The following is a 27599-nucleotide window of genomic DNA, read 5'->3' as shown; positions in this document are numbered from 1 at the left end:
CCGACCCGGCCCGGGCACCGTCTGCCTGAAGCGACCTTGACCCGGCCCCGTATCCCTCCTGCCTCAGGCGGCCCCGACCCGACCTCAGGACCCTCCCGCCTAGGTGACCCTGACCCGGCCCCTGGGCCCCTGTGGCCGGTGGCTGCCTGCGCCCGGGATGCCGGACCTTCCCCGTAAACTCGATGCCTCGAGACCCGTTTCCAGAAAGCTCCTCGGCCCTCACCTCGTCCTCCGTCCCAACCCCAGGGGCCTCGCCCTTGCACCACCGTCCGCCCCAGGCCTCAAGCGGTAACTCGTCTTCCCTTGGTGACAGAAACTAGCGGCCACTCCTCGAGGGGCGAGGCGGAGGGAAGGGCCGCGACCCCTCACCAAGATCTCCCTGAGAGGACCCTGAACAGCTCAAAGACCAAATGGAATCATGGCCAACAGAGTCCGAACTTCTCGGTGATAACCTGTTAGCGGTTCTGAAATGTATACGGTACACATAATTGTTTTCACAAAGGCCATTCCCTCGCTCCGCGGCCTTAAGGCTTCGGGTCAGTCTCGAACTCTGGACCAGCGCCGCCGCCGGGACGCGCGCCCCCTGCCGGACGTCGGCGCGCGGAGCACTGAGCAGGGGTGGGCGGGCTTGGGACACTGCGCAGACGCAGACCGGCGGGGCGGGCGGGGCGTCACCGGCGCCCGCAGGGCCGGGGCACTGCGCACGCGCGAGCCGCGAGCCCGCGCGCCCCCTGGCAGTAGCCGAAGCTGCGCGGCTCTGTCCCCCTCCGGGAGTCGCAGGCGCCCGTTTCTCGCCATGGCCGACTAGTAGCTCTCTGCACCGGCCACGGCCGCGGCTGCGAGGCTGCAGCAGAGCCTCGGGCCGAGGGAGGGGCCCCGCGAGAGGGCAGCGCGGCGGCCTCCGCCGCCCGGACGCCGAGGGTCGGTGAGTGCCGCCGGACCCGCAGCTCGCGCGCTCGCTCCCGGCTTCGCAGCCTCCCTGCTGGAGTCTGCCCTCCCCGCCCTCGCGCCGGCCACCCCCAACCCCGGCAGCGCGCCGTGCGCCCCGGCATGGCCTGCCCGGGCCCCTCCTGCAGCCCTGCACCCCATCTACCCAGACCCCCAGGTCAATCCCCTAACCACACCCCACCCCAGACCTCCACCTCGGCTCCACTTAGACCCCGGGCCCGGATCCCACCCCGGCCCCACCCAGACCCCCGACCCGGATCCCGTCCCGACCCAGCGCCCCCGAGAGTCGCAGGCGCCCCCTCCTCGCCAAGACCGCATCTCCTGCAGTGCCAAGGTGCTGTGACTCACGCTTCTCGCCGGCGGGGAGGGGGGGCGGGGAAGGTGGAGGCCCTTTGGGTGTGTTGCCACCATTGGAACACCTCGCTAAAGCCGGCTTGGCTCGGCTTCCGAAACGAAACTTAACCTTATGGGGAGTTGGAATCGCCGTGGAATCTTTTGTACGGAGCCCAGAGGGCTGCTCAGACACTGACCATATTAGCAGCCGGCATGCGGTGCTGGCCAGCATCCATCCGCGGACACTTTGAGCGCCTGCCTGCTAGATGCCACGCGGAGGCTGGGCTGGGCTGGGCCAGAGCCTCAGGGATGCTTCTCCATGCAGATGTTCCCACCCCACTTGTCTGAGTCCGTCTTGCTCCCAGCCCCATCCTCCCCTTGAGCCTCAAAATAGGGGCCGTGTGACCTACTGTGGGTGGTGCGAGCCTGTTTACCCCATCTGGTAATGGAAATAGAGGGAAAGGCGACCACTGGTCCTGACGGAGGGGCTTAGAACCTTAAGGATTACTTTCTCTGGTTCCCCAAACCATTACAGTCCAGTGGATTCTGACTCATGGTAACCCCATGTGTGAGGGTGGACCTAAGCTCCATGGGGTTTTCTTGGCTGTCTTCTTTATGGGAAGTCCCTGGGTGGCGCGAACAGTTTGGACTTGGCCACTAACCTAAAGGTTCAAATCCACCGATCAGGCACCATGGAAGAAGCCCTGGCGATCTGCTTCCATAAAGATTACAGCCAATCAACCGATGACTGCTGTAACAGGAAACACAACAGAGAGCCCCTGAGGGAGCAGGAGAGCAGTAGGATGCAGACCCCAAATTCTCATAAAAAGACCAGACTTAATGGTCTGACTGAGACTAGAAGGACCCCAGTGGTCATGGCCCCCAGACCTTCTGTTGGCCCAGGACAGGAACCAGTCCCAAAGCCAACTCTTCAGACAGGGATTGGACTGGACAATGGGTTGGAGAGGGATGCTGGTGAGGAGTGAGCTTCTTGGATCAGGTGGACACTTGAGACTATGTTGGCATCTCCTGCCTGGAGGGGAGATGGGAGGGTGGAGGGGTTAGAAGCTGGTGAAATGGACACGTTTGAAAAGAGAGAGTGGAGGGAGAGAGGGGGCTGTCTCATTAGGGGGAGAGTAATTGGGAGTGTGTAGCAAGGTGTATATGGGTTTTTGTGTGAGAGACTGACTTGATTTGTAAACTTTCACTTAAAGCACAATAAAAATTATTTTAAAAAAAAGGTTACAGCCAAGAAAACCCTATGGAGCAGTTCTACTCTGGCACGCATGGGGTAACCACGAGCCGGGATTGACTCAACAACAAATTTTGTTTGTTTTAATCTTTATGGAAGTTTGTTGCCAGGCCTTTCTTCCATGGTGTCAACGGGTGGGTTTGCACTGCCAACCTTTCAGTTAGTAGCTAAGCACAAACTGTCTGTGCCACACAAGGACCTTCTGGTGCCCCAGCTAGTATGTACCTGTGTGTTTATTGGCTGTTTCCCGCACATGGAACATAAGCTTCTCATGGGCAGAGACTGTGGTTTATGGACAGCAACTTAGGGCACGGCTTGAGGTAGATCAGGTGTTCCAGGTGTATTTGTTGCATGAGTGAGTGTCCCTCCCCACTTCCTTGTAGCCTAATTAAAACTGTTGCATTATATAGGCAGTCCCCAGGCAACAAACGTCAGACATAGGTACAACCCATAGTTACTAGCCAACCCCCATAAAGCCTATTATATCAAAAAATCAAGGTGCATACAGTGATTCATAATAACAAACGGGCGCTACTTCGCAAAGCACATCAAAACATTATCTCTGCTGTATTAATGTGGAACATGTTTTAGTGTATCTGGAAGTATTTCTTTGTTTTTTATGCATAGAAAGGTACACTATATACTATATACTAAGACAAGCATTTGACTGACTAAACCATAGCTAACTCTTCCAGTTTACACACAAATTTGACTTAAAGACAGGCTTAGGAACAGAGCTAGTACGTTATCTGGGGACTGCCTATAGTACTGTTTCTGGCTGTTTGCCCATTCGCTTCCTGTACTGGAAACCCCTGCAAGGCATGGATGGGGTCTTATTGATGTTTGGATTCCTGGCATGTAGCCCAGCACTGGCCTGTCAGTAGTAATAGGCACTCAGAAATGTTGAAGAAGCGGCTGAGACTATGTAGCTGTGTGGGGCCCAGGCGGGTGCAAATGGAAGAGTTCCATCTTTTCCCCCTGAGCAGCAGGGTCATTTTATCCAGAAACTCTTGATGCTGCCTTTTGTAAACTTAAAAAGGTTAAGGCTATTTTCTTTTAGAAAGTTTGTATCTTGCAGAATGTAAGAGAAAAAGAGGTAAAAATGGACGCAATAGGTGTCTTCCCGCCCCCCTTGTTTTTTTAACATCTTAGAGAATTTAAAAAAAAAAAAAAATTTTTTTTTTTTTGGCTACCCACCAGTTGCATCAAGTCACTTCTAACTGATGGTGACCCTATGTGTGTCATTATGGAACTGTGCTCCATACAGTTTTCAGTGGCTGATTTCTCAAGAGTAGATAACCAAGCCTTTCTTCTGAGGTGCCTCCGGGTAAACTCAAACCTCCGGCCTTTCGGTTTAGCAGTGTATTAGCTGTTTGCACCACCCAGGGGCCAAAAAAAAAAAAAAAAAAAACTGAACCCTTGTGACAAACAGGATGATGCCTTTCCTCTCTAAGGCTGTCTGCCACCATTTTGAAAGGCCGTTTGGAACAAGAAGGGGTTGCTCTATTTGTTCTTAGAAAGACTTTAGCCTTCCACACAAGTGTGTCATGCAGTCTCACGGAAACCTGTTTTTACTTGGCCTCAACTGGGAAGGCCCAGGTAAGACTTATTAGATCACAGTTTCTTCTCCAGCCTACCTCCAAGATGGCTGTAGGCCCTTCTACCAAAGGAAATCTGTGGGGGAAGCATTCCAGAACTCAAATGGCGCCTCTGACGTTCAAGGCACTTTGCATGACTAGAAGGCCAGTTGGTCGTGGTCCCTGTTTTCAGGGACCCTAGGATGGAATTAAAAAATATTATTCACAAGGAATCGTGATAGGGAGTCACTGGGTGGTATAAACAGTTAACATGGCTGCTAACTGAAAAGTTGGAAGTTTGAGTCCACCTAGAGGCACCTTAGAAGAAAGGTCTGGTGATCTGCTTCCAAAAAATCAGCTGTTGAAAACCCCATGGAACACAATTCTGTTCTAACACACGGAGTGGCCATGAGTCAGAGTCAACGCCATGGCGTCCAGCGGTGGAGGAACTGTTATAGAAGACACAGGACATAAGGGCCACATGGGGTGTGCAGAGAAAGTCCTGCTGGCGTCAGAGGTGGGGAGGGGATGGCTTTCACTGGAGCCATGGATCTCAACCTCAGAAACACCCAGGGAGACGTTCCCATGCGAGGAGCAGAGCCCAGCATCCCTGGGGGTGATTCCAGGGTGCAGCCAATATGAAGAACCACTGAACCAGAGCTGCCTGCTTCTTGGAGGGCTTGGCATCAGAACTGGACTTTGACACGCTAAGATTTCAGCAGGAAGAGATGGGTATGCAGGGTGATATTCCAAGCAGGGAAAACCACTGAGGGTACTTGAAACATGAGGCAGCCTGGGCGTGGGGCTGCCTGTCCTGGCCCCTGCTGCAACACCCATTCTCCAGAAGGGCAACATCTGAAGAGTTTGGAGTAAACAGGCTAGCTGGCACTTTTGCAGGGGCTGGATAATGAGCTCCACACTGTTTCACTTGTTATGGAAGATCTATGGTTACACCTCTCTGGGGATTCTCCTCCTTTCCTACAGGGGCAGAGCAGCAGGAAGACCTGGGAGTAGGCCCACGTGAGCAGCAGCAGTCAGGAGAGCAGGTGGCCACACAGGCTTTGTTGAACTCTCTCCCAGTGGCCCCTGTGGGCCATACCTTCGACTTAAAATTAAGCTTTACCAGTCCCCTTAAGGTGCTTCAATTCAAACAGAGAATCATATGAACCTGGGCAGTGGCTGCCTCTGCACCCTAGAGGAAGCTGGTGTGAGCTCTAGGTAACTAGGCCTCTACTTGGGGCCTCCGATGCAAATGACGGTGGCCTCAGACCAACCACGCACACCCCTTCCAGATGACAGCTCTCTGGTGGATTGTTTCTGCCTCATTCCTACAAGGTCAGTTTGCGTAAACAAGCTGTCCTCAAACTTTTTTGTTGTAAATTTGAGCATCACCCCCATATATGTAAGGAACCCTGGTGGCACAACCGCTAAGTACCGGGCTGCTGATCAGAAGCTTGGTGGATTATTAGAAGTAGAACTACCATACAACCCAGAAATCCCACTCCTCGGAATATATCCTAGAGAAATAAGAGCCTTTACACGAACAGATATATGCACACCCATGTTTATTGCAGCTCTGTTTACAATAGCAAAAAGCTGGAAGCAACCAAGGTGTCCATCAATGGATGAATGGGTAAATAAATTCTGATATATTCACACAATGGAATACTACACATCGATAAAGAACAGTGACGAATCTTTGAAACATTTCATAACATGGAGGAACCTGGAAGGCATTATGCTGAGTGAAATTATTCAGAGGCAAAAGGACAAGTATTGTATAAGACAACGATTATAAGATCTTGAGAAATAGTATAAACTGAGAAGAACACATACTTTTGTGGTTATGAGGCGGGGAGGGAGGGAGGGTGGGAGAGGGTTATCTACTGATTAGTTAGTAGATAAGAACTACTTTAGGTGAAGGGAAGGACAATACTCAATACACGGAAGGTCAGCGTAACTGGGCTGGACCAAAAGCAAAGAGGTTTCCGGGATAAAATGAATGCTTCAAAGGTCAGCAGAGCAAGGGTGGGGATTTGGGGACTATGGCTTACGGGGACTCTAAGTCAATTGGCAAAATAATTCTGTTATGAAACCATTCTGCATCCCAGTTTGAAATGTGGCATCTGGGGTCTTAAATGCTAACAAGCGGCCATCTAAGATGCATCAATTGGTCTCAACCCACCTGGATCAAAGGAGAATGAAGAACACCAAGGTCACATGATAACTATGAGCCCAAGAGACAGAAAGGGCCACAGGAACCAGAGACTTACATCATCCTGAGACCAGAAGAACTAGATGGTGCCCGCCCACAATCGACGAGTGCCCTGACAGGGAGCACAACAGAGAACCCCTGAGGGAGCAGGAGATCAGTGGGATGCAGACCCCAAATTCTCATAAAAAGATCAGACTTACTGGTCTGACTGAGAGTCAGGAATCCCGGCGGTCATGGTCCCCAAACCTTCTGTTGGCCCAGGACAGGAACCATTCCTGAAGACAACTCATCAGACATGGAAGGGACTGGACAATGGGTTGGAGAGAGATGCTGACGAAGAGTAAGCTACTTGTATCAGGTGGACACTTGAGACTGTGTTGGCATCTCCTGCCTGGAGGGGAGATAGGAGGGTAGAGAGGGTTAGAAACTGGCAAAATTGTCACGAAAGGAGAGACTGGAAGGAGGGAGCGGGCTGACTCATTAGGGGGAGAGTAAGTGGGAGTATGGAGTAAGGTATATATAAGCTTATATGTGACAGACTGGCTTGATTTGTAAACGTTCACTTAAAGCTCAATAAAAATTATTAAAAAAAAAAAAAAAGCTTGGTAGATTAAACCCATCCAGCAGCTCCACAGGGGAAAGACCTGGCGATCTGCTCCTGTAAAGATTACAGCCTAGAAAACCCTATGTGGCTGTTCTACTCTGTCATGTTGGCCAACTGTGAGTCAGAACCACTCCATGGCACCTAACAACAACCACCCATACATGTTACTTACTTATTTATAAATTGTAGTCCTGTTCTAGTGGCTTGGTGTATTACGGACATATACCGAAATAGAGACCTTTAAAAGCTGAAGTAAACACGATTACAAGTTGCTGTCGAGTCAACTCCATTCTTCAAGTTGTGACAACTTTCTCACAACTTTTCCAAACTATTTCACCATCGTTGACACACACTTGCTTCTTGCTAAGCTTCTTATCTATCCTTTCGAGTTGCTGTTGTCAGTTTGATCACATATAGATAATTCTTTTAGAAGAGTCTAATGCTTAATGTGGACATTCTTTTCTAATTAGATTAAACTGTATTTAGTTCACGGATGACTTCAAGGAATACCAAACATCCATTTTCATAAACACTGCATTCCTGGCACAAGTTATTTTGAGTAGCTGTAACTCTCACTCATGGTCATCTTTTCCTGGAAGGGACAGATCTTAGTGCATTTGTTTAGGAGAAATAAGCTAGCTGACACACTGCTACAGCCATTTGTCATTTAAAGGCAGAAAAAAAGTACTCTGCAGATTTGGAACCCTCATCTTTTCATGAAAGAACATGTGTGCCTCCTCTAGAAGTTCTCTGTGCTTCTTCAGGTATTGAGACGTGATATAACCAGTGAGCCTCTGAGCCATCCAACAGGTCCTCATGGTCACTGTCCAAGTCACTACAAAGTATTGCAAAGCTTTGGCTATTCAGAGCTCCTGTTTTTACAAAATTAACCAAGCCATAATATCCAGAAGCATGTAAACTATACACGTCCAAAGGTGCTCACAGTAAACTTTTAAGTCAGGGCACACCATCACCCCCATATCACAAGTCCTCCTCCTCCTCTCTCTCCTCCCCTTCTGCCTTCTCCTCTCCTTCCTCCTCCTCCTCTTCCTCTTCTCCCTTCTCCTCCTCCCCTTCCTCTTCCCCTTTTTCTTCCTCCTTCTCCTCTCCCTCCTCCTCCTCCTCCTCTTGTTCCTCCTTCTCCTCTCCCTCTTCCCCCTCCTCCTCATCATCCTCCTCCCCTTCCTCCTCATCCTCCTCAGCCTTGCCTCTCCCTCCACCTCCTCCTCCCTCTCTCCCTCCTCTTCCTCTTTCTTTCCCTCCTCCTCCTCCATGACGAGGCCTCAGACACATGAGCCAGGGAAATCACCAGGTTCTGCCCATATAGTAAATACTGGTGGAGCCAATATTGTTCTCATTTTTAAAGACATAGATGTAAACAGTATTCTCACCACTTCTGGACTCCAGTGAATTGGCTTGCTCACCCCATTTGGGGACCATTGGTAGAGTTCAGTATGCTCATGGCACAATGGTTGAGTGCTCAGCTGCTAATCAATTGGTGGTTTGAACCCACCAGGCATTCTGCAGGAGAAAGACCTGGCAGTCTGCTTCCATAAAGATTATAGCCTGGGAAACCCTACGGGGCAGTTCTTCTCTGTCCTATAGAGTTGCTGTGAGTCAGAATGAATTTGGCGGCACATGGCAACAACAGTGAGGTTTGCAGCATGACCCCATACTCCCTAAACATAACTGGCCATCTTCACCCTGTTTCTTTACAGGCAAACTAGGATTTGGGTATTTCATCTGCAGAATCCATTGAACTAGACATTTTCAAATATTTACTGTGCACCCCTCCCCCCGAAAAAAAAGGTTGAGGACTGGGTGAAAGATTCAGAACCCCTCCAGCAGCACAGCTGCAGGTCTGGACCCCCCAAGTCCCCTTCCTGGCTGGTGCCCCAGGTGACGTTGGGCCTTGGTCAGCTTGCCTTTCTGGCTTATCCCCACCTGCCCCCACATTCACGCCCTAGCCACACTGGATGACTTGCTGTTGCGCATTCTTTTCTCTATGGCCTTGTAATGCCCTCCCCACCCCCACTAACTGGTAACTTGAGGTCTGTTTCCCCGTCCCAAAGCCTTCTCACACCATCCCCTCCCTCCCTCACACATCCACTCCTGTCTGCTCCAGGGTAATGGGACTTTATTTAGCGTCAGCAGGAGCCCTGGTGCCCCAAAGGTTCAGCGCTCAGCTCCTAACCAAAAGGTCAGCTGTTCTAACCCACCACCAGGGAGAAAAGACCAGGTGAACTGCACCTCGTAACAGCAATTACAGTACACATGAGTGCCCATTTGCCATAGACTGCGAACTCCTTGGGTCAAGAACAGCATCATTCTCCTTTCCATATCCTTAGGACTTGGTATAAGTTCCTGTCACACAGGAAGCTCTCCACGAGTGTTTGTTGAATGAATAAATGTTTTTCTGTCTCGTGTATCCTAAAAGGCCATAGGGGCAACCAGCAAACACATCCCAAGCACCTGCCTTGCCTCTGTCACCTCCCACCCGTAGACTTTAGCACCAGCTGACTGCCGTGGGCTCCCCGCATTGGGATTGAGATGCTTTCCTACGAGCAAAATGCACCGGGTCTCAGCCAGTGCCACTGACAGGGGCATCTCTGTATCCCACACCTGTGGTCAAGTGGGCAGGGCCATGGTCACCTCTCTTGAGACCCCCTTCTTTACCGCGTAGGTGGAAACGAACCCATACCCTGGATATGACAGGAACATATCACACGATGGGCTGGGTGCCTCTTACTGGGACCCCAGCTACTTCTGCCCACTCAGCAGTGACCTTTCTACAAGCGTTGGCACCATTCTGGTCCATCTGTGCAGAAATGAAAATTTTTTGCATGGGCATGTAGAAATTGGATGGCGTATCTAAGTCCATAGTGAAAAAAAGAAAAAAGTGGAGGTATTTGGTAACTCCAAAACATTTTGTCGTTTAAAAAGCCCTGCTGAGCAGTTGGCAAGGAGCCCTGGTTGCTCAGTGGTTAAAGCACTTGGCTGCTAACCAAAAGGTCAGCAGTTCAAACCCACCAGCTGCTCTGCAGGAGAAAGGTGTGGCAGTCGGCATCTCTGAAGATTTACACCTTGGAAGCCCAATGGGGCAGTTCTCCTCTGTCCTACAGGGTTGGTATGAGTCGGCATCGACTTGATGGCAGCAGGTTCAATGGTTTGGAGCAGTAGGTACACGGAGGATCCTGGGTGCTTACTAACCAGCAGGACTGGTACCACGCACATTCACAACTGTTACTGGAAAAACCATTTTCAGGGGAATCCTGCATTCAACTGAGAGAGTTCTCAGAAATGAGCAGCCCATGGTATGCACTTGTGTTGGGTTGATTCAATTGCTCACCTAAAAAGCAAACACTGAAATAGTCGATGATGTGTGTAATGATTAATATTTTAACAGTGTGCAAACAAGCTTTTTAGTTGGAGAAGGGGAAAAAAAAAAAAAAAACAGGCATCCCCTTCCTTCTTGTCTCTGTCCCAGGAGTTATAAAGTGAGCCAGCCCTTTGGAGAGCAGTTCTTGGAGGCACTCTTGTCAGGCTGCAGGTGTCGGCTTCGGAAGTGGCCTGAAGCCTGGCATGTTTGCCTTAAAGTCATCCCCAGCTTGGCCCCAGGCCGTCGCCAATTCTGAGAACCCTGTGTGCCTCTGCAGGGAGTGCTTCAAGGAACTCCAACTTCCTCTTTGTTTACATTTGCTGTTGTAACCAGAGAGCTTTCCACATTTTGTAATTCCAGGGTCTCCTTGAGATTCCTTTCACTCACAAAAGCAGGTGAAGTGTAGAATTCAGGGAGCTGCTTAGAGAAAACCCCGCCTGTGCAAAACAATAAGCTGCGGGGATACAGAAGCAAACAGTCTCTTAGGATGGTGGGACCTGCGGGATTACTTCGTCCTTTTGATTTCTATTATGATGTCTGTCTGGGAGCAATAAGTGAAGATTTTATAAGGTGTTCACTACTTTTAGGAGATGCAAAGGTGTGATGTAGTGGTTGAGAACACAGACTTGTAAGTTCAAATAAGCCGAGGTTCGAATCCTGGCTCTGTGTGCTCTTTTTGTGTGATCCTGGGGGCGGGTACCTCATGTCCCAAACAGTAACGATACCTGAAGCCAGAGCATAACTGTGAGGCTGTTGCATGAATCTAGGTGACAGAGAGAGATGAGGCCAGCATGTGTACACATATAATGTGATATTTGGTTAAGCCTATTTTATACAGCAGCATTAATGCACTCAGCTGCTAAACAAAAGATTTGACTCTACCCAGAATTGCCTCAGAAGAAAGGTCTGGCCATCTTCTAAAAAGTCAGTCATTGCAAACCCTCTGGAGTGCAGTTCTTCTCTGACACACATGGAGCCGCTGTGAGTCAGACCGATCAACGAGGGCATCTTGTTTTGGTTGTTTTACACAGTGAATGTAAGAGCATGGAACAGAGTGGTTCCTTGTATCATAATGTACCAGGGGGGTACAAGGAGCACCCCTGTGAATCTGTTTTCTAAGTCATCCTTCTGTGCTAGCATATCTGCTTTGCTGTAAATACCATCCTTACCATCTGTTTCATTCTTTTATTTTCTAACTCGATCAGAGGGGCTTGGTGGTTTTTTTCCTAGACCCTGCTTAAACATCCTCCATTTGTCTAAAGGTGCTGGAGAGTCATGCCAGCGACCCCCAGGTCCCTCCGGATGCCCGGTGAAGTGTCAGTGCCCTGCCACACCCACACTGCCCTGCCACACTCAAGAGGCCTGCCAGCCCCGCCCCGGGGCCTGCTGCCCAGGGCAGCCTCCTACTGGCCAGTTCTCCTGTGAGCCTGGAGGACGACCACTGCCAGGAGCCTCTCCCCGGATACAGGTCAGTCCTTAGATGCTGCCTCCCTAACACATGTGGGAAGATGTATAGTCTGTCTTTGTCACAGGGTTCGCATGGGCTGTCTCCTCTTGGCTGGAGTTTTCCAGAAATCAGGAAGGAACTCACCTACTTCTCTGACCAGAAGACTTCTTTGAACTGTAACTTCTTTAGATCCCTCCCTTGGTGGAAGGAACAATTTTATCTTGGCCAAACCCTCTGCCCATCTAGCCCTTATTATGGGGACAGCTGGCCCAGAGCAAGGCATTGCCCTCCCCTTTCAGCCTAAACAACTTCCAGAAACTTCTCATAAACCGTTGGCGTTGGTGTGCCGTTAAATCACTGCTCCCGATTGTCTACAACTGATTTTAATTGTTTTTCTACCTTGTCATTGTTATTGGGTGCTGTCCTGTCAATTTCCAATTCGTGCCATGGCAATGCGACAGAGTAGAACAGCCCCGTAGGGTTTCCTAGGCTGTAAGCTTTATGGAAGCAGATCATCAGGCCCTTTTCCCATGGAGCCACTGGATGGGTTGGAACTGCTAACCTATCAGTTGGCAGCCAAGCTCTTAACCTTTGCACCACCAGGATTCCTTAAAAAGTGAAACTAGCCTTTTTAAACAACGAATGACCTCTTATTCTGCGCCCTGGGGTCTTGAGGAGGGTTATTTTGACAGTAGTGTTAGTGCACGTTACTTAATGAACGATTTACTAATCGTTTGAGTATTCTGTGCTATACTAACCTGATTAATGGCTGCTGTGTGGTTAGGATCAGCCATGAGCATGGATTGAACTTGAAGCTCTTCCTCTGAGTCATTGAGCTTTTCTCCCTTTGAAGGGCCTTCCCCTCCTTGCCTGCAGTGCTGCATGTGGACGATGACCGGGAGCCTTGAGTGCCCACACTAGACCAGAGCTGCCAGGTCTGCATGTCATCCCCATTACTTCAGGGTCCAGAATGAGCCCCTTCCACTTCCTGGGTGCCAAAGGGTCTCTTTGAGCAAATCTCCAGCACCTGTTTCTCTTGCAGGTCAGCACCTGATGACTCTGGCAGAGACCTCTGGTTGTGTGCCCCTGCTTCCCACATTTAGAATTTAGTCACATGGGCTTACCACATCGGGGGCAACTTGGATAAAGCTGAGCTCTTGCTTTTACGTCACTTGCATTGGCAGACTTTCTCCCGGGTGTATGTGCCAACTTTAAATAGTACATTTCTCTGTAATGTAGGACTGATTTTTCTTTTTTTTTTTGGATGCATCTTCTTTGGAGAAGTGATAAAATAAAGACAAAAGTGGCCAGTCTTTGGCAGTGGAGGCTCAGATGTCAGTACCCATGATAACAACAAGAAAAACTGGTTTTTAGGGTTTGAGGCAGGAGGGTGAGTGATTTCAGCTCATTCTTTCTTCACATCCTGCGTCTGGGTCAGCAAGGCCAGTGAGGACCCCTGAGGTGGCTCTGATTCCAGCCCTCCCTTGACGGTCCTCTCCAAGTCTTAGAAGTCACCCTGCAGCCAGAACACTAAACTGAGCCTCCCTTTACTGGTACTGTGTTGTTTGAGGATAACACCAGTCCTGGCAAAGAATTCCATACACCTGAATAGTTTGCTAATAAACAGCAAATTCACATTAACTACAGAGACAGTGTGAGTGTTTATTAAATGACAAATTGCACATAAAAGCATGTACATTGCACATAAAAGCATGTACATTGGGTAAGAAAAAGATAGTCTCCAAAAAGCGTTCACGTTCTTTGAACGTGCAGAATAGAGTTTAAGCCATCAAGGTGGCTCAGAGACTGATGTCTTTCTTTCAAGGGTTCTTGTCTTAAGTTGTTGTTGGGTGCCATCAAGTCAATTCTGACTCATAGCAACTCCATGTGACAGAACAGAACTGCCCCACAGGGTTTTCTAGGCCATAATTTTTGTTGTTGAGAATATACGTGGCAAAACGTAACACCAATTCAAGGGTTTCTACACATACAGTTCAGTGACACTGATTACATTCTTCTAGTTGTGCAACCATCCTCCCCCCATCTTCAGACTTATTGCTCATCGATTAGCGTAATCTCACCGCCTGCTAAGTTTGCTGTCTTATCTTTCGAGTTGTTGTTGTCACTTTGATCCCATATAGGTAGTTCTTAAAAGAACACAATACTCAAGGCAGACGTTCTTTACTAGTTAAACTAAACTGTTGTTTGGTTTTGAGAAGACTTCGGGGCATGTTTTTGGTTTAAGTAAGCTGTAATCTTTACAGGAGCAGATGGCCAGGCCTTTCTCCCAGGCTACCTACGGTTGGGTTTGAAGCACTAACCTTTCAGTTTGCAGCTGAGCGTTTAACCACTGCACCCCCAGGGCTCCTTTGTCTTGAGTTAAAAACCTGTTGCTGTGGAGTTGATCCCAACTCATAGCGACCTGATAGGACAGAGTAGAACTGCCCCATAGAGTTTCCAAGGAACACCTGGTAGATTCAAATGACTGACCTTTTGGTTAGCAGCTGTAGCATTTAACCACTACACCACCAGGATTTCCTTGGCTTGAGTTAAGGTGGTATAAAAAGGCAGAAGAAACGCTGGAGGAGGAGGAGCTGTGTTTGGTGTCGGTTCCTCCTGCCTCCCTGCCTCCTCCCCCTGCAGACACCTACCATTACCTGTCTCCACGAAAACCAAAAACCAAATCTGTTGCCATTGAGTTGATTCTGGCTCACAGTGACCCTGTAGGGCAGAGTAGAACTGCCCCATAGGGTTTCCAAGGCTGTAATCTTTACAGATATGGAGCCCTGGTGGTATAGTGGTTAAGAGCTCAGTTGCTAAACAAAAGGTCAGCAGTTCAAATCCACCAGCCGCTCCTTGGAAGCTCTGTGAGGCAGCTCTGCTCTGTCCTATAGGGTCACTATGAGCCGGAATCAACTCAAAAGCACCTAACAACACGACAACAATCTTTACGGAAGCAGACTGATACAAGTTTCTCCTACAGAGTGGCTGGCAGGTTCAAACTGTGGACCTTTTGGTCAGCAGCCAAGCACTTCCTATCTCCACTGCACCCCTGATTTTCTGTCTTTGGTCGGCACCTAGAGCTGCACGTCCCTGGCAGGAAGATGGCAGTGCTCCAGCAGCTGGCGCTGCTGCTCTGGAAGAATTACACCCTGCAGGTAGGCGCAGCCCTGCAGGTAGGGCCAGTGTGGGTCTTAGGTCAAGGAGGGAGCCTGAGGGAGAGATGGGCTCGAGGGAGGGAACTCTGTGGGCCTGTCCTTCCATTTGGCCCTGGATCAATGGCAGTTTTTTTCACTAGATTTTATATTTTAGAGCTAGATTTTTTATTTACAGAAAATTTGTGTAGAAAGTACAGAGAATTCCCATGTACCCTCTCCCCCACACCCACTGTTTCTCCTAATATTTCCCGTTGCAGGGGGACATTTGTTACAATTGATGAGCCAATATTGACACACTGTTATTAACTAAAGTCCATAGTTTATATTAGGGTACACTCTGTGTTGTAACCCTGTGGGTTTTGACAAATGCATAATGTCACATGTCCACCATTAGAGTATCCTGCATAATAGGCAGGATACTTCACTGCCCTGAAGATGCCCTGGGCTCACCTGTTCATCCCTCCTCTCCCCCTGAGCCTCGGGCAGCCACCGATCTTTTTATTGTCTCTAAAAGCCAGTTCTTGTTGAGTTTATTTCTACTCATGGCGACCCAATGTGGGTCAGAGTAGAACTGTGCCCCATAAGGTTTTCAGTGAACGATTTTTTGGAAGTAGATCGCCAAGCCTTTCTTCTGAGACACCTCTAGGTGGACTTGAACTTCCAAACTTTCGGTTAGCAGCCAAGCAAGTTAACCATTTGCACCACCCAGGGACTCCACTGTCCCTATAGTTTTGCCTTTTCCAGAATGTCATCCTGTTGGAATCGTACAGTACATAGCCTTTTCAGACTGGCTTCAATATGCAGTTTTGCTTTCTCTTCTAGAAACGGAAGGTTGTCGTCACAGTCTTGGAAATCTTCCTGCCGTTGCTGTTTTCTGGGATCCTGATTTGGCTTCGCTTGAAAATCCAGTCAGAAAACGTCTCCAATGCTACCATATATCCTGGCCAGTCCCTCCGTGAGCTGCCTCTGTTCTTCAGCTTTCCTCCTCCAGAAGACACCTGGGAGCTGGTGTACATTCCCTCCAGAAGCGACGCCGCGAGGACCATCACCGAGACGGTGAAGAAGGCCTTAGTGATCAATATGAGAGGTAAGGCGATGGGGGAAGGGCCCTGGAAGGCACGTGTGGAGCCATGGGTAGGGTTCCCCACTGCTGGGACTGTGAAGATGTCTCTATGGCCTGTGGGCTGAGGGGCTTATGCCCTTTGATCTCAGCCCAAGGCTGCTGTCCAGTCTCGATGTCACCGCTCAGGCTGGGTCATCTCAGGTGGGACCCTGGGCTTCTCTGTGTCTGGGTCCCACTTATAAAATGGGACCAGGCGCCTGGACACCATCTGTCCCGAGTTGTAAGGGCTAAGTGAAGAATGTGTGTGACGATGCTTTGGATTTAACCAGCTCCAGACCACGTCTCATTTATAGTGGGAACAATACATCCTGAAGGATAACTGAGTGGCCACTATCCTCTAATGACAAGGCCAGAGCATAGCCTGAGCAGAAATGGCACAGAGCCTTTTCTGGCTGGGGTTCCAGGAGGGCAGCTCTAAAACACAGGCATCAGAAAGCCTGTCGAAAAGAACAATTTATATGGGGTCAGATTGACAGCAGCAACTTGAAAGGTTAGATAGGAACCCTAGGGAGGAGTGAGTGTGCATTAATGGGGGAGGAACAACTCAGAAAAGGAGGGTGAGAATGGTTGCACAGCTTGTAGAATGCAATCAGTGTTGCTGAATTTACATGTAGAAACTGTTGAATTGGAGTTATGTTCTGTGTGTATTCTTGACAACAAAAAATATTAAATTACTTTTTTAAAAAACCGAGCAGCATTAGGAATGAAAAGGGGCCCTAACTACAAATGCAGAGGACATTTGAAAAAGAAGGAAGGAAGGAAGGAAGGAAAGCAAGCCTGTTGAGGGAAACTTCCTTTAAACATGTGCTAGCCAATTTTTCGGAAACCCTGCTGGCATAGTGGTTAAGTGCTACAGCTGCTAACCAAAAGGTCAGTAGTTCGAATCCACCAGGCGCTCCTTGGAAACTCTATGGGGCAGTTCTCCTCCATCCTATAGGGTTGCTATGAGTCGGAGTCAACTCGACGGCACTGGGTTTGGTTTCTGGGTTTAGCCAATTTTTCTAAATGTTTCCTTTCAACATCAAGAAACATTGTCCTTTTTTTCCTTTTTATTTTGCCAGTACCTCCCACTGGCGTTTAGTTCAGTTTAGTAAGCACTTTGACGAAGTGCCTCAGTCCCTTGCCGTACGATCACAGTCAAACCTTGAGGTGAAGTGGCACCTGGGCAATAGCAAGGTCTTGGAGAGTCTACACATGAGCATCCACTCGAGGTTATTGTGGCTACAAGGTGGAGATGCTGACCCAGGCAGCAGAGGCCCACCCAGGTGGTGCCCTGCCTGGAGGAGCACTTTGAGTTTGTACAACTCCTTGTGGCTCCCAGTGCTCCCTTCCAGCTCACAGAATATCACAGGGTGACAAATCTCTGTCCCGTGCCTGGCCTGGTGGAGCTGTTCTGCCGGCCTGTATGCAGCCTGCCTCCCCACGAACAATGGAAGTCAACCTGAGTCTTAGGAAAGGCTTACAAAGCCCTAGGGAAACCTGTAGAAGCCTGGGTGGTACAAGCGGTTTGCAGTTGGTTGCTAACCGAAAGATTGGCAGTTCTAACCCACCTGGTGGTACCGCAGAAGAAAGGCCTAGTGATCTGCTTCTGTAAAGATTACAGCTAGAAAATCCCATGGAGCAATCTACTCTGTAACATGTGGGGTCACCATGAGTTAGGGCCGACTCGGCAGCAGCTAACAACAACAGTGAAACTTGCCCAGGCAGTGCTGTTTCGGTAGTAGGATTCTCAGCTTCCCTACTGGAGACCCTCGTTCGATTCTCGGCCATTGCACCTCGTGCACAGCCACCACCCATCTGTCAGTGGACAATTGCGTGTTGCTGTAATGCTAAACATGTTTCAGCGGAGCTTCCAGAGTAACACAGACTAAGCAGAAATGACTGGTGATCTACTTCTGAAAATCAGCCAGTGAAAACCCTATGGAGCACAAAGGTCCAATTCCATCATGCACGGGGTTACCACGAATTGGAGGCTGACTCTATGGCAGCTTACAGTGGGGAAACTTGTAACCTTGCCATTTTTGATCTGAAAACGACCTGAAATTTCACACCTCTGCTTGTGTGTTCTCTCCACAGTTCGAGGCTTCCCCTCTGAGGAGGACTTTGAGTACTACATCAAGTACAACAACTGCTCCTCCAACGTGCTGGCCGCCGTGGTTTTCGAGCATACCTTCAACCACAGCAGGGACCCTCTGCCGCTGGCGGTGAGAATTGCCCCTCATTGTTGTGATGAGGGGCCACAGGAGGGTCAGCAGGGCCTTAGCATCCTCCACTGTGAGCTGACCCAACCTATGGAAGCTGCTGCTTTTCCCCAACTCCTGCCCAAGAGTAGATACTAGACTCTCTGTCTATGAGCCTGGGGTTACCCTTCATCCCGCTGATGCAGCTCCTGGAGGCTCAGTCCAGCATAGCTTAGAACACTTCACCTGCCTGAAGAAGCAGTTGCGTGAGGCCCCTTTTAGTTCCTTCATTTTGGAGAAGGTAACACTATCTCTAGGCCTGCATGGATGGGGTCAAATGGAATAGAGAGGAGAGGAGCAGACACTTGGGACTTTAAGTGTGATGAGCCATTAGAATTTCAGTTACATATTAACGGAAAAAAAGGCAAGTTTTTTGCTTCTGGGAAATGGTCAATTCATCCAGTATTATCTTGGCAGCCCTCTGTGGGCCCCAAATTGGTGGTTACTGGGGACCCATCTCACATAGAGTTTATGTCGGAAGGTGGCAAAAGAGGGCAGCTAAGAGCACCCCAAAGCTGCCCACATGGGGCTCCCTTAGCCCACTGCAGCACACCACCACCATCGCACTGACATTCCAGGCCCCCTTGGACGTTTGGGGAAGCGAGGGAGGGAGGGACTGAATTCATGGTGGTAAGCCCACTATGAGCCCACTATACCTTCACATCGATGCCTGGCCTGCATCCCTCACGCTGTTTCCTTTCTGTTTCTGCAGGTGAAATACCACCTGCGCTTCAGCTACACACGAAGAAATTACATGTGGACAAAGACAGGCTCCTTCTTCCTAAAGGACACAGAGGGGTGGCACACCACCTCCCTCTTCCCGCTTTTCCCAAACCCAGGCCCAAGGGAACCCACGTCCCCTGATGGTGGAGAGCCTGGTAAGAGGCACCCTGGTGGGCTGAGCAATTAGCCCCACGCTGCTAACTGGTGGTGGTAACACAGAAAACAATGCCCACACCACCCATACCTGCACCCCATGTCCTCTTCTTGTCCTTTAGGCTTGGGCCTCAGGATCACAGGCTGCCTTTTGCTGTCCTAATATTACACACCTGCCTTCCTGCATGCTGCACATGGTTGAGTGCTTGACTACTAGCTGAAAGGTTGATGGTTCAAACTCACCCAGAGGGACCTCGGAAGACAGGCCTGGCAACCTGATTCCAAAAGTTTACAGCCTTGAGAATCCTATGAAGCAGTTCTACTCTGCACACATGGGTCGCCATGAGTCAGAATCAACTCGACGTCAACTGGTAACAATGTTATGCCCACTCATTCCTTGGACTCATTCTGTCCCAAGCCTGGCTCTTGATTGAGGTCTCCTGTGTTCCCAGGCTGTCACTCCTCCCTGTCCTGAAAACGAGTACACAGGCCCTCTTCACATTAAGGATGCCATTAGAGACCACTCCAATCAGAACAAGTGAGCCTGGGGGAACTAGGGAGCACACGAAGGCCTCTGCCTCCCTGACATAGCAACTTGAGGGTGGAGGTCACTGTGGCAAGATAATGTACCCCCAGGAATGTCTGGTTACTAATGGATGTTTACAGCTGTTTCTTCTCATTTTGAGTCTTGCCACATCAACAAATGAATGTCCTGAAAGCTTGCCTCTATCTACATCAGTAAGGTGACTCTACTTTGAGGAGGCAGCTCTTCCCCAGTCACATCTTGAGTCCCTTCCAACCTGAGGGGCTCATCTTCCAGCACTATATCAGACAGTGTTCCGCTGCTATTCATAAGGTTTTCACTGGCCAGTTTTTTCAGAAGTAGATCGCCAGGTCCTTCTTCGTAGTCTGTTGTAGTCTGAAACCTCAGATGAAACTATATGTGACCCTGCTGGTATTTGAAATACCAGTGGCACGTCTTCCAGCATCACAGCAACACACAAGCCACTACATTACACAAACTGACATACGAATGATGTCATTGTGATGGCATTGGTGAAAAACAAGGCTCTAGGAATTGATGGAATACCGATTGAGATGTTTCAACAAACAGAGGCAACACTTGTCCATGCCAAGAAATTTGGACACAAATCACAGCTACCTGGCCAACTAACTGGAGGAGATCCATGTTTGTACCCATTCCAAAGGTGATTCAACAGAATGGTGAAAATATTGAACAATATCATTAATATCACATATAAGTAAAATTCTACTAAAAATCATTCAAAAGCAGTTACAGCAGTACATCGACAGGGAACTGCCAGAAATTCAAGCCGGATTCAGAAGAGGACTTGGAACCAAAGATATCATTGCTAATGTCAGATGGTTCTTGGCCGAAAGTAGAGAATACCAGAAAAAGGTTTACCTGTGTTTTATTGACGATGCAAAGCCATTCAACTGTGTGGATCATAGCAAATTATGGATAAGACTGTGAAGAATGGGAATTCCAGAACACTTAATTGTGCCTGTGTGGAACCTGTACATAGAGTAAGCGGCAGTCATTCAAACAGAACAAGGGGATACTGCGTGGTTTAAATTGAGGAAAGGTGTGCATCAGGGTTGTATTCTTTCACCGTACTTATTCAATTTGTGTGCTGTGCAAATAATCCAAGAAGCTGGACTATATGAAGAAGGACATTGTATCAGGATTGGAGGAAGACTGATTAACAGCCTTCGATACGCACATGACACAACCTTGCTTTCTGAAAGTGAAGAGGCTTAAAGCACTTACTGATGAAGATCAAAGACCACAGCCTTCAGTATGGATTACACTTCAACATAAAGAAAACAAAAATCCTCACAACTGGACCGATAAGCAACATCATAAATGAAGATTGAAGTTGTCAAGGATTTCATTTTACTTGGATCCACAATCAACACGCATGGAAGCAGCAGTCAAGAAATCAAAAAATGTATTGCACTGGGCATATCTGCTGCAAAAGACCTCTTTCAGTTGTTGAAAAGCAAAGATGTCGCATTGAGGACTAAGGTGCACCTGACCGAAACTGTGGTATTTTCAATTGCCTCATATGCCTGCAAAAGCTGAGTAATGAATAAGACCAAAGAACTGATGCCTTTAAATTATGATATTGGCAGAAGAATGAACAAATCTGTCTTGGAAGAAATACAGCCAGAATGTTCCTTAAAAATGAAGATGGTGAGACTTCCTCTCACATACTTTGGACATATTATCAGTAGGGACCGGTCCCTGGAGAAGGACATCATGCTTGGTAGAGTAGAGGATCAGCAAAAAAGAGGAAGGAAGCCCTCAAGAAGATGGATTGACACAGTGGCTACAACAATGGGCTCAAGCATAGCAATGATTGTGAGGATGACATAGGACCAGGCAGTGTTTCGTTCTGTTGTACGTGGGGTTGCTATGAATCAGAACAGACTTGACAACACCTAACAACAACAATACCAAGAATATCCACATCCTAATCCTTGGAACCTATGAATATGTCTGGTTACATGGCAAAGGACAGTTAAGGTTGCAAATGGAATTAGGGGTGCTAATCAGCTGACTTTACGAGAGGGAGATTATCCTGGATTACTTGGTTGGGCCCAGTGTGGTCACCAAACCAGAAAAACCAAACCCATTGCTATCAAATCTATTCCAACTCGTAGAACTGCCCAGTAGGATTTCCAAGGGTTTGCTATATGGAAGCAGATCACCAGGTCTTTTCTCCTGAGGAGTGGTTCGTGGGTTCAAACCACTAACCTTCTGGTTGGCATCTGTGCGCTTAATCACTACACCACCAGAGTTCCAGTGTGGAAGCAGTAGAGAGGATCTGAGAGATATGTTTGGCTTTGAGGATGAAGGAAGGGGCCAGGAGCCAAGGAATGCAATGGCCTCTCGAAGCTGGAAGAGGCAGTAAATGGATTCTCCCCTAGACCCTCCAGAAGGAATGACGCCCTGACAACCTTTTTATTTTAGGCCGGTGAGACCTATGTCAGACTCTCCACCTACAGAACTGCAGGATAATAACTGTGTTGTTTTAAGCCACTAAGGTTGAGATTATCTGTTGTAGCAGCAGCAGGAAGCCAGCGCACTGGCTGAGCCCTTCTCTTTTCTGATTCCACCTCGACAAAGCCCGTCAGCCTCTTTCTGGTCTCTGCCCACCTCCCTGAAGTTACAGCCTCTCCCTGCAGTTCCCTTTTCCTGCTGGGGTAGACCTCCACTGGAAATGGAGAACCAGTCTCTATTCTTATGACCTGTTCGTTGACCCTGCTTCCACTAACCTAAGTCTTTTGGCATAATTTTTCCTAGTGTATTTTTGGCCTGTTTTTTTTATTTCTTTGTTTAGAATTCCACCAAACCCATTCAGGGCAGGTAGGGTCTTTCCATCGAAGTCCATGTCAAGGAGTTTATAGACGTGATGGTACATGTGAAAGTGGTTTGTTGGTGAGAGTGAAGTGAGACTAGTATCTCGCCTCGTTTGCTGTTACTGCTTGTCTCTGATGTGTTTCCTCCCGTCTCCCATGGAGCCTCTGAACATCTGAGACCGCTGCCTAAGGCCACAGAAGGACATTCAATGAAGTCACTCTGTCACCTCGTGTGCCCCTTTCTCAAGGACCCTGGGGTATCCTTGTGCACGCAGTTCACGCAGCTGTTTGAGCAAACAGCACTGCCACGTGGCCTTTCTGACACATGTCAACCCGACATGTCAGAGTGTCCTTTGCTTTTAAACGCAGGGTACATCCGAGAAGGCTTCCTGGCCGTGCAGCACGCTGTGGACAGAGCCATCATGCAGTATCACGCAAACACTGCCACTCACCAGCTGTTCCACACGGTCACCGTGATTGCAAAGAGGTTCCCCTACCCGCCTTTCATCTCGGACCCCTTCCTTGTCGCCATCCAGTACCAGTTCCCCCTGCTGCTCATGCTGAGCTTCACCTACACCTCGCTCACCATCATCCGGGCTGTCGTGCAGGAGAAGGAGAAGAAACTCAAGGTAACCCTGCACATCGGCTACCAGCTCCCCACCCAGATGACCTCCATCTCTCATCGTCTTTGAGCTCTTCTATTATTGGGTGCCATCGAGTCAATTCCAACTCCTAGTGACCCAGGTGACAGATTAGAACTGCCCTGTATTGCTTTCTTTCTTTTTATTATGTGTGTAAACCTTTTCTTGAGTTTTTACAATATTGGTCTCATACACTACTCAAAGGGTTTTCTAGGCTATAATCTTTACAGAAGGAGCCCTGGTGGTGCAGTGGTTAAGGGCTAGGCTGCTAACTGAAAGGTTGGCAGTTCGAACCCACCAGCCACTCTGTGGGCGAAGGACGTGGCAATGACGATACCGCCCCTCCTCAGGAGTACATGCATATGATGGGGCTGAGCAGCTGGCTGCACTGGAGCGCCTGGTTCCTCTTGTTCTTCCTCTTCCTCCTCATCGCTGTCTCCTTCATAACCCTGCTCTTCTGCATCAAGGCAAGTGTCCGGCTCTGGGAGGGAGGTCCCATGCCGAGAGAGTGGTGGTCAAGGTGACGGGATCCCAAGGCGGTGGGGGCTCCCCTCGGAAACCCGAGCCTGAGCGTGGTCAGTGTCTGCAGAGAAATGGTGGGGCTCCCTCGCTGCGTATGCAGACCCCCTCTGGTCCTTGTCCGCCTCACATGACTGCGGGTGTTTGCTCACTCCCGGCTTGTCTCCACCTGCCCACCCACCTGTGGCCAGCTGACCTGTCAGCGTCTCGCAGGTGAAGAAGAACATGGCAGTGCTCACCAACAGCGACCCATCCCTTGTGCTGGTCTTCCTGCTGTGCTTCTCCATCTCCTCCATCTCCTTCAGCTTCATGGTCAGCACCTTCTTCAGCAAAGGTCAGTTGTCTACCTACCCCCCTGGGTGCTCTGAGTCCGGGAAAGCAGGGCAGTTCTGCTCAGGATATGTAAGGATGAGGGTGGTGTGAGTGTCCTGTGGCCGCTGTGACAGATCGCCATAAACTGGGGGCTTAGAACAACAGGAACTTACTCTCTCATGTTCTGGAGGCCAGAAGTCCCAATTCAGGGTGTTAGCAGAGCAGCCGTCCCACTGGAGGCTCTAGGGGAAAATCATCCTTTCTTCTTCCAGCTTCTGGTGGCCCCAGGCATTCCTTGGTTTGTGGTCTCATCCTTCTAGTCTGGGCCTCCGTCATCACATAGCTGCCTTCTGTCTGTGTCCCTTCTCTTTTATAAGGACACCCATCATGTTGGACAAGGACCCACTCCAGTATGACCTTGTTGTTATTGTGCCATCAAGTCAGTTCCATTCCAACTCATAGCGCCACCATGTGACAGAGCAGAGCTGCCCCATAGGGTTTCGTAGGCTGTTATCTTTACAGGAGCAGATCGCCAGGTCTTTCTCCCATTGAGCCGCTGGGTGGGTTTGAATCACCAACCTTTTGGCTAGCAGCCAAGCACTTAACTGTTGCTGCACCAGGGCTCATGTTAACTAATTACATTTTCAAAGGCCATATTTCCAAACAAGGTTACATTCACAAGTAACAGGTTCCAAAAAAAACCAAACCAGACCCGTTGCCATCAAGTTGATTCCGAATCATAGCAACCCTATAGGACAGAGTAGAACTGCCTCATAGGGTTGCCAAGGAGCACCTGGTGGATTTGAACCTTTTAGTTAGCAGCCTGAGCTCTTAACCACTGTACCACCAGGGGTCCAACATATCAGGGGTTAAGACTCAACATATCTTTGTAAATGACACAATTTAACCCATAACAGAGGGATCAGAGGACATCTAAGTAGCAATAACCTAGAGCATGAGTTGACGGAAAGGGAGGAGACATGAGAGGAAGTGCTGGATGGGATGGCACACAGGACGTCTTGTCCCCTTCTCTGCCTTGTTCCCCTGCTCTTCCAGTGTACTCCATGCCTGGCTGACTTGTCCGTTTACACTGTCTCCCCACTAGATTAGAAGCTCCAGAGGGTGGGCCTTTTGTCTCTCTGGAACAGGGCGTGGCACAAAGTGGGTGTTTAGCAAGTATTTGTTGAACGACTAAATGAACACCAAGGTTGGGCAGACCGGGAGAAACGTGGGACTTGTAGCAGGGGGATCAAGAGTTCAGTTTTAGCCATGTCAGAGAGGCAACTGGACATCGCGTCTGGGGTCAGGGCTAGAGAGACCACCACAGGGTCCTTAGGATGGGGAAAGTGTGTGAAGCCCTTGGTGGGTGTCATTTTCCGGATGCAGAACACCAACAAGAGGCTGGCCGAACCCTGGAACCCCTCCAGCACTGGAGCTTGCACTCTGACGCTGGGAAGCACGGGGCAACCTATCCCAGGGAAGGTCCCCTCTGTACCGCTGACCCCATGGATGCCCCCAGCACCATCTCCTGTCCCTTTCTCCACCTACAGCCAACATGGCGGCGGCCATCGGTGGCTTTCTCTACTTCTTCACCTATATCCCGTACTTCTTCGTGGCTCCCCGCTACAACTGGATGACCCTCAGTCAGAAGCTCTTCTCTTGCCTCCTCTCCAACGTTGCCATGGCCATGGGGGCCCAGCTCATAGGGAAATTTGAAGCAAAAGGTGAGTATTTTCCTCTTCATTATCACTTTGAGGGAATCTAGGCAGAGGGACCTCCAACGGGCTAGACTCAGATAATAACGTAAGCTGGGACAGAGATACGGTGAATTCACATGGCGATGGGCATGACAGGGGTCACTTCCCAGGAGGCCTGAGACCCGGCTTTGGGTCCTCCTAGCAGCTCTGCTCCTGTCTGGAGAGAAGATGAGAGGGCAGAGGGGATTAGAAGCTGGCCGAATGGACACGAAAATAGAGAGTGGAGGGAAGGAGTATGCTGTCTCATTACAGGGAGAGCACCTAGGAGTATATAGCAAGGCGTATAAAAGTTTTTGTATGAGGAACTGACTTGGTTTGTAAAGTGTCACATAAAGCACAATAAGAATATATATATTTTGTTGTATTTTTGGTGAAAGTATGCACGGTAAAACAGGCTTCCATTCCATAATTTCTACACACAATGTTTAGTGGCAGTGGTTACATTCTTCAGTTAGTATCAACCTTCTCATTATTTCTAGTTGTTCCACTCCCTTTAATTTGGTCTCACTGCCACCCTAGACATCTCATCTATGCTTTAGAGTAACTGTTGTCCATTTGGTCTCATATGGATAATTTTTTTAAAAGCACAGCACTCAAGGATGAAATTGTTTACTTTTTGAACTTCCTGCTTTTTAAGACACTCAGTGTCATCACAGCAGAGAGCTCAGAATCCAAGGATTTGAGCCTTGAGATCAACCCCTAGCTCTGGGTAAAGTGGTAGCAGTAGCCCCCCCTGCAGGGACCCCAGGACTCTGGGGGGGGTCTTGACTAAAGCTAGGAAGCTAGGGTGCACTGAGGGAGGCCTGAAAGGAACCAGCGATGAACTAGGAAGGTTTTTCCTTGATTTTTATGGACTTTCTTGATTTTTTAAATACCATGGGGTCAGATACCACTCTTCTCTGGGCTGGGTTTGGCTCATGCGCCCCGCCTTTGCAGACAGTGTGGTAGACACTCATATTGTAATTGATCAGAGCACAGCCTTCCCCTTTGACTGGATGAAAGGGGGCACCTAGTTTACCCCTCACCTGCTGGAACGTTTCTGGAGAGAGAGACTCCGCTCTTAGGAGTCACTCCAAGCAGACCCCACCCACTCTCATTGGATGGTGCGAACAGTGCCTTACAGGGTCGGGTTGGATTAGGTACTCCCCTGGGGTGGGCGGCAGTCACAGTGCTTGTGTTGCTGACACCTGCCTTGTTGCTGTACCTGTGGGAGCTGGAACACAGCCTACCTTCTATGTGACTGACCCCTAAGCATTGTTAGATGACCTCAGCCCGTCTCCATCCAGACATTGTCATTTCCTCCAGCCATGTGGCTCCTACTGGTTCCTACTGGTTGTGGCTCCCAAACATTGGGTCTTTGGAAAGAGGCAGGGAGAGGCCACAGGAACGGCCAGTGTCACTTGGTCTCCGATTAGGGTTTTCTTCTTCGTTGGTAACATCTTCTGACAGTGGAGCTTTTAAATATGTGTGTTTCTGGGTATAGAAGTAGTCGATTACATGGAGGCTTTGTAAATGAACAGCCCTTTCCAGGGATCAAATTGTTCTTAAAAAATCATTTACAAAGAAGCATTCAACCATGGGCACCTTAGATCTGTCTACTTTTCTGACAGTTGTATAGTGAGTGTCCAGAGACAAACTCCAGTCCTTTGAAGGCGTGTGTTCACCCAGGCTAGACAGCAGCCGGTTCCAGCACAGCTCTGGGACGGGCAGAGGGCAGCTGGCCGGACAGAGCTTCCAGGCAGGTGGATGAGTGGTGGCGAACGAACAAGAAGAAAAACTGCTACAAGCACTGCTAATTCTACCTTCAAATATGTCTGAAATAGTTCAGTTT

General features: G+C 49.2%; 1 protein-coding gene across 10 annotated transcripts in view; it reads left to right on the top strand.

Moving 5' to 3' along the window:
- The first annotated feature begins 810 nt into the window (after nt 1-810).
- ABCA3 (ATP binding cassette subfamily A member 3) overlaps nt 811-27599 on the top strand; it is a 50117-nt gene continuing 23328 nt past the window's right edge. For 2 of the 10 annotated variants that reach the window (XM_064295394.1, XM_064295387.1), the window contains exons 1-10: nt 812-925; nt 11571-11776; nt 14739-14913; nt 15736-16000; nt 18113-18240; nt 18989-19154; nt 22909-23168; nt 23531-23647; nt 23913-24033; nt 25562-25735. In XM_064295394.1, the coding sequence (XP_064151464.1) occupies nt 14860-14913; nt 15736-16000; nt 18113-18240; nt 18989-19154; nt 22909-23168; nt 23531-23647; nt 23913-24033; nt 25562-25735 (1285 nt within the window). In that variant the 5' untranslated portion in view covers nt 812-925; nt 11571-11776; nt 14739-14859. The other 8 variants (XM_064295392.1, XM_064295388.1, XM_064295396.1 and 5 more) reach the window with 8 other exon arrangements.

The sequence above is a fragment of the Loxodonta africana genome, chromosome 12, assembly GCF_030014295.1.
Source record: "Loxodonta africana isolate mLoxAfr1 chromosome 12, mLoxAfr1.hap2, whole genome shotgun sequence".
NCBI classification, from domain to species: Eukaryota; Metazoa; Chordata; class Mammalia; order Proboscidea; family Elephantidae; genus Loxodonta; species Loxodonta africana.
The sequence above is the reverse complement of the archived record's forward strand: the minus strand, read 5'-3'. Positions and strand labels throughout refer to the sequence as shown.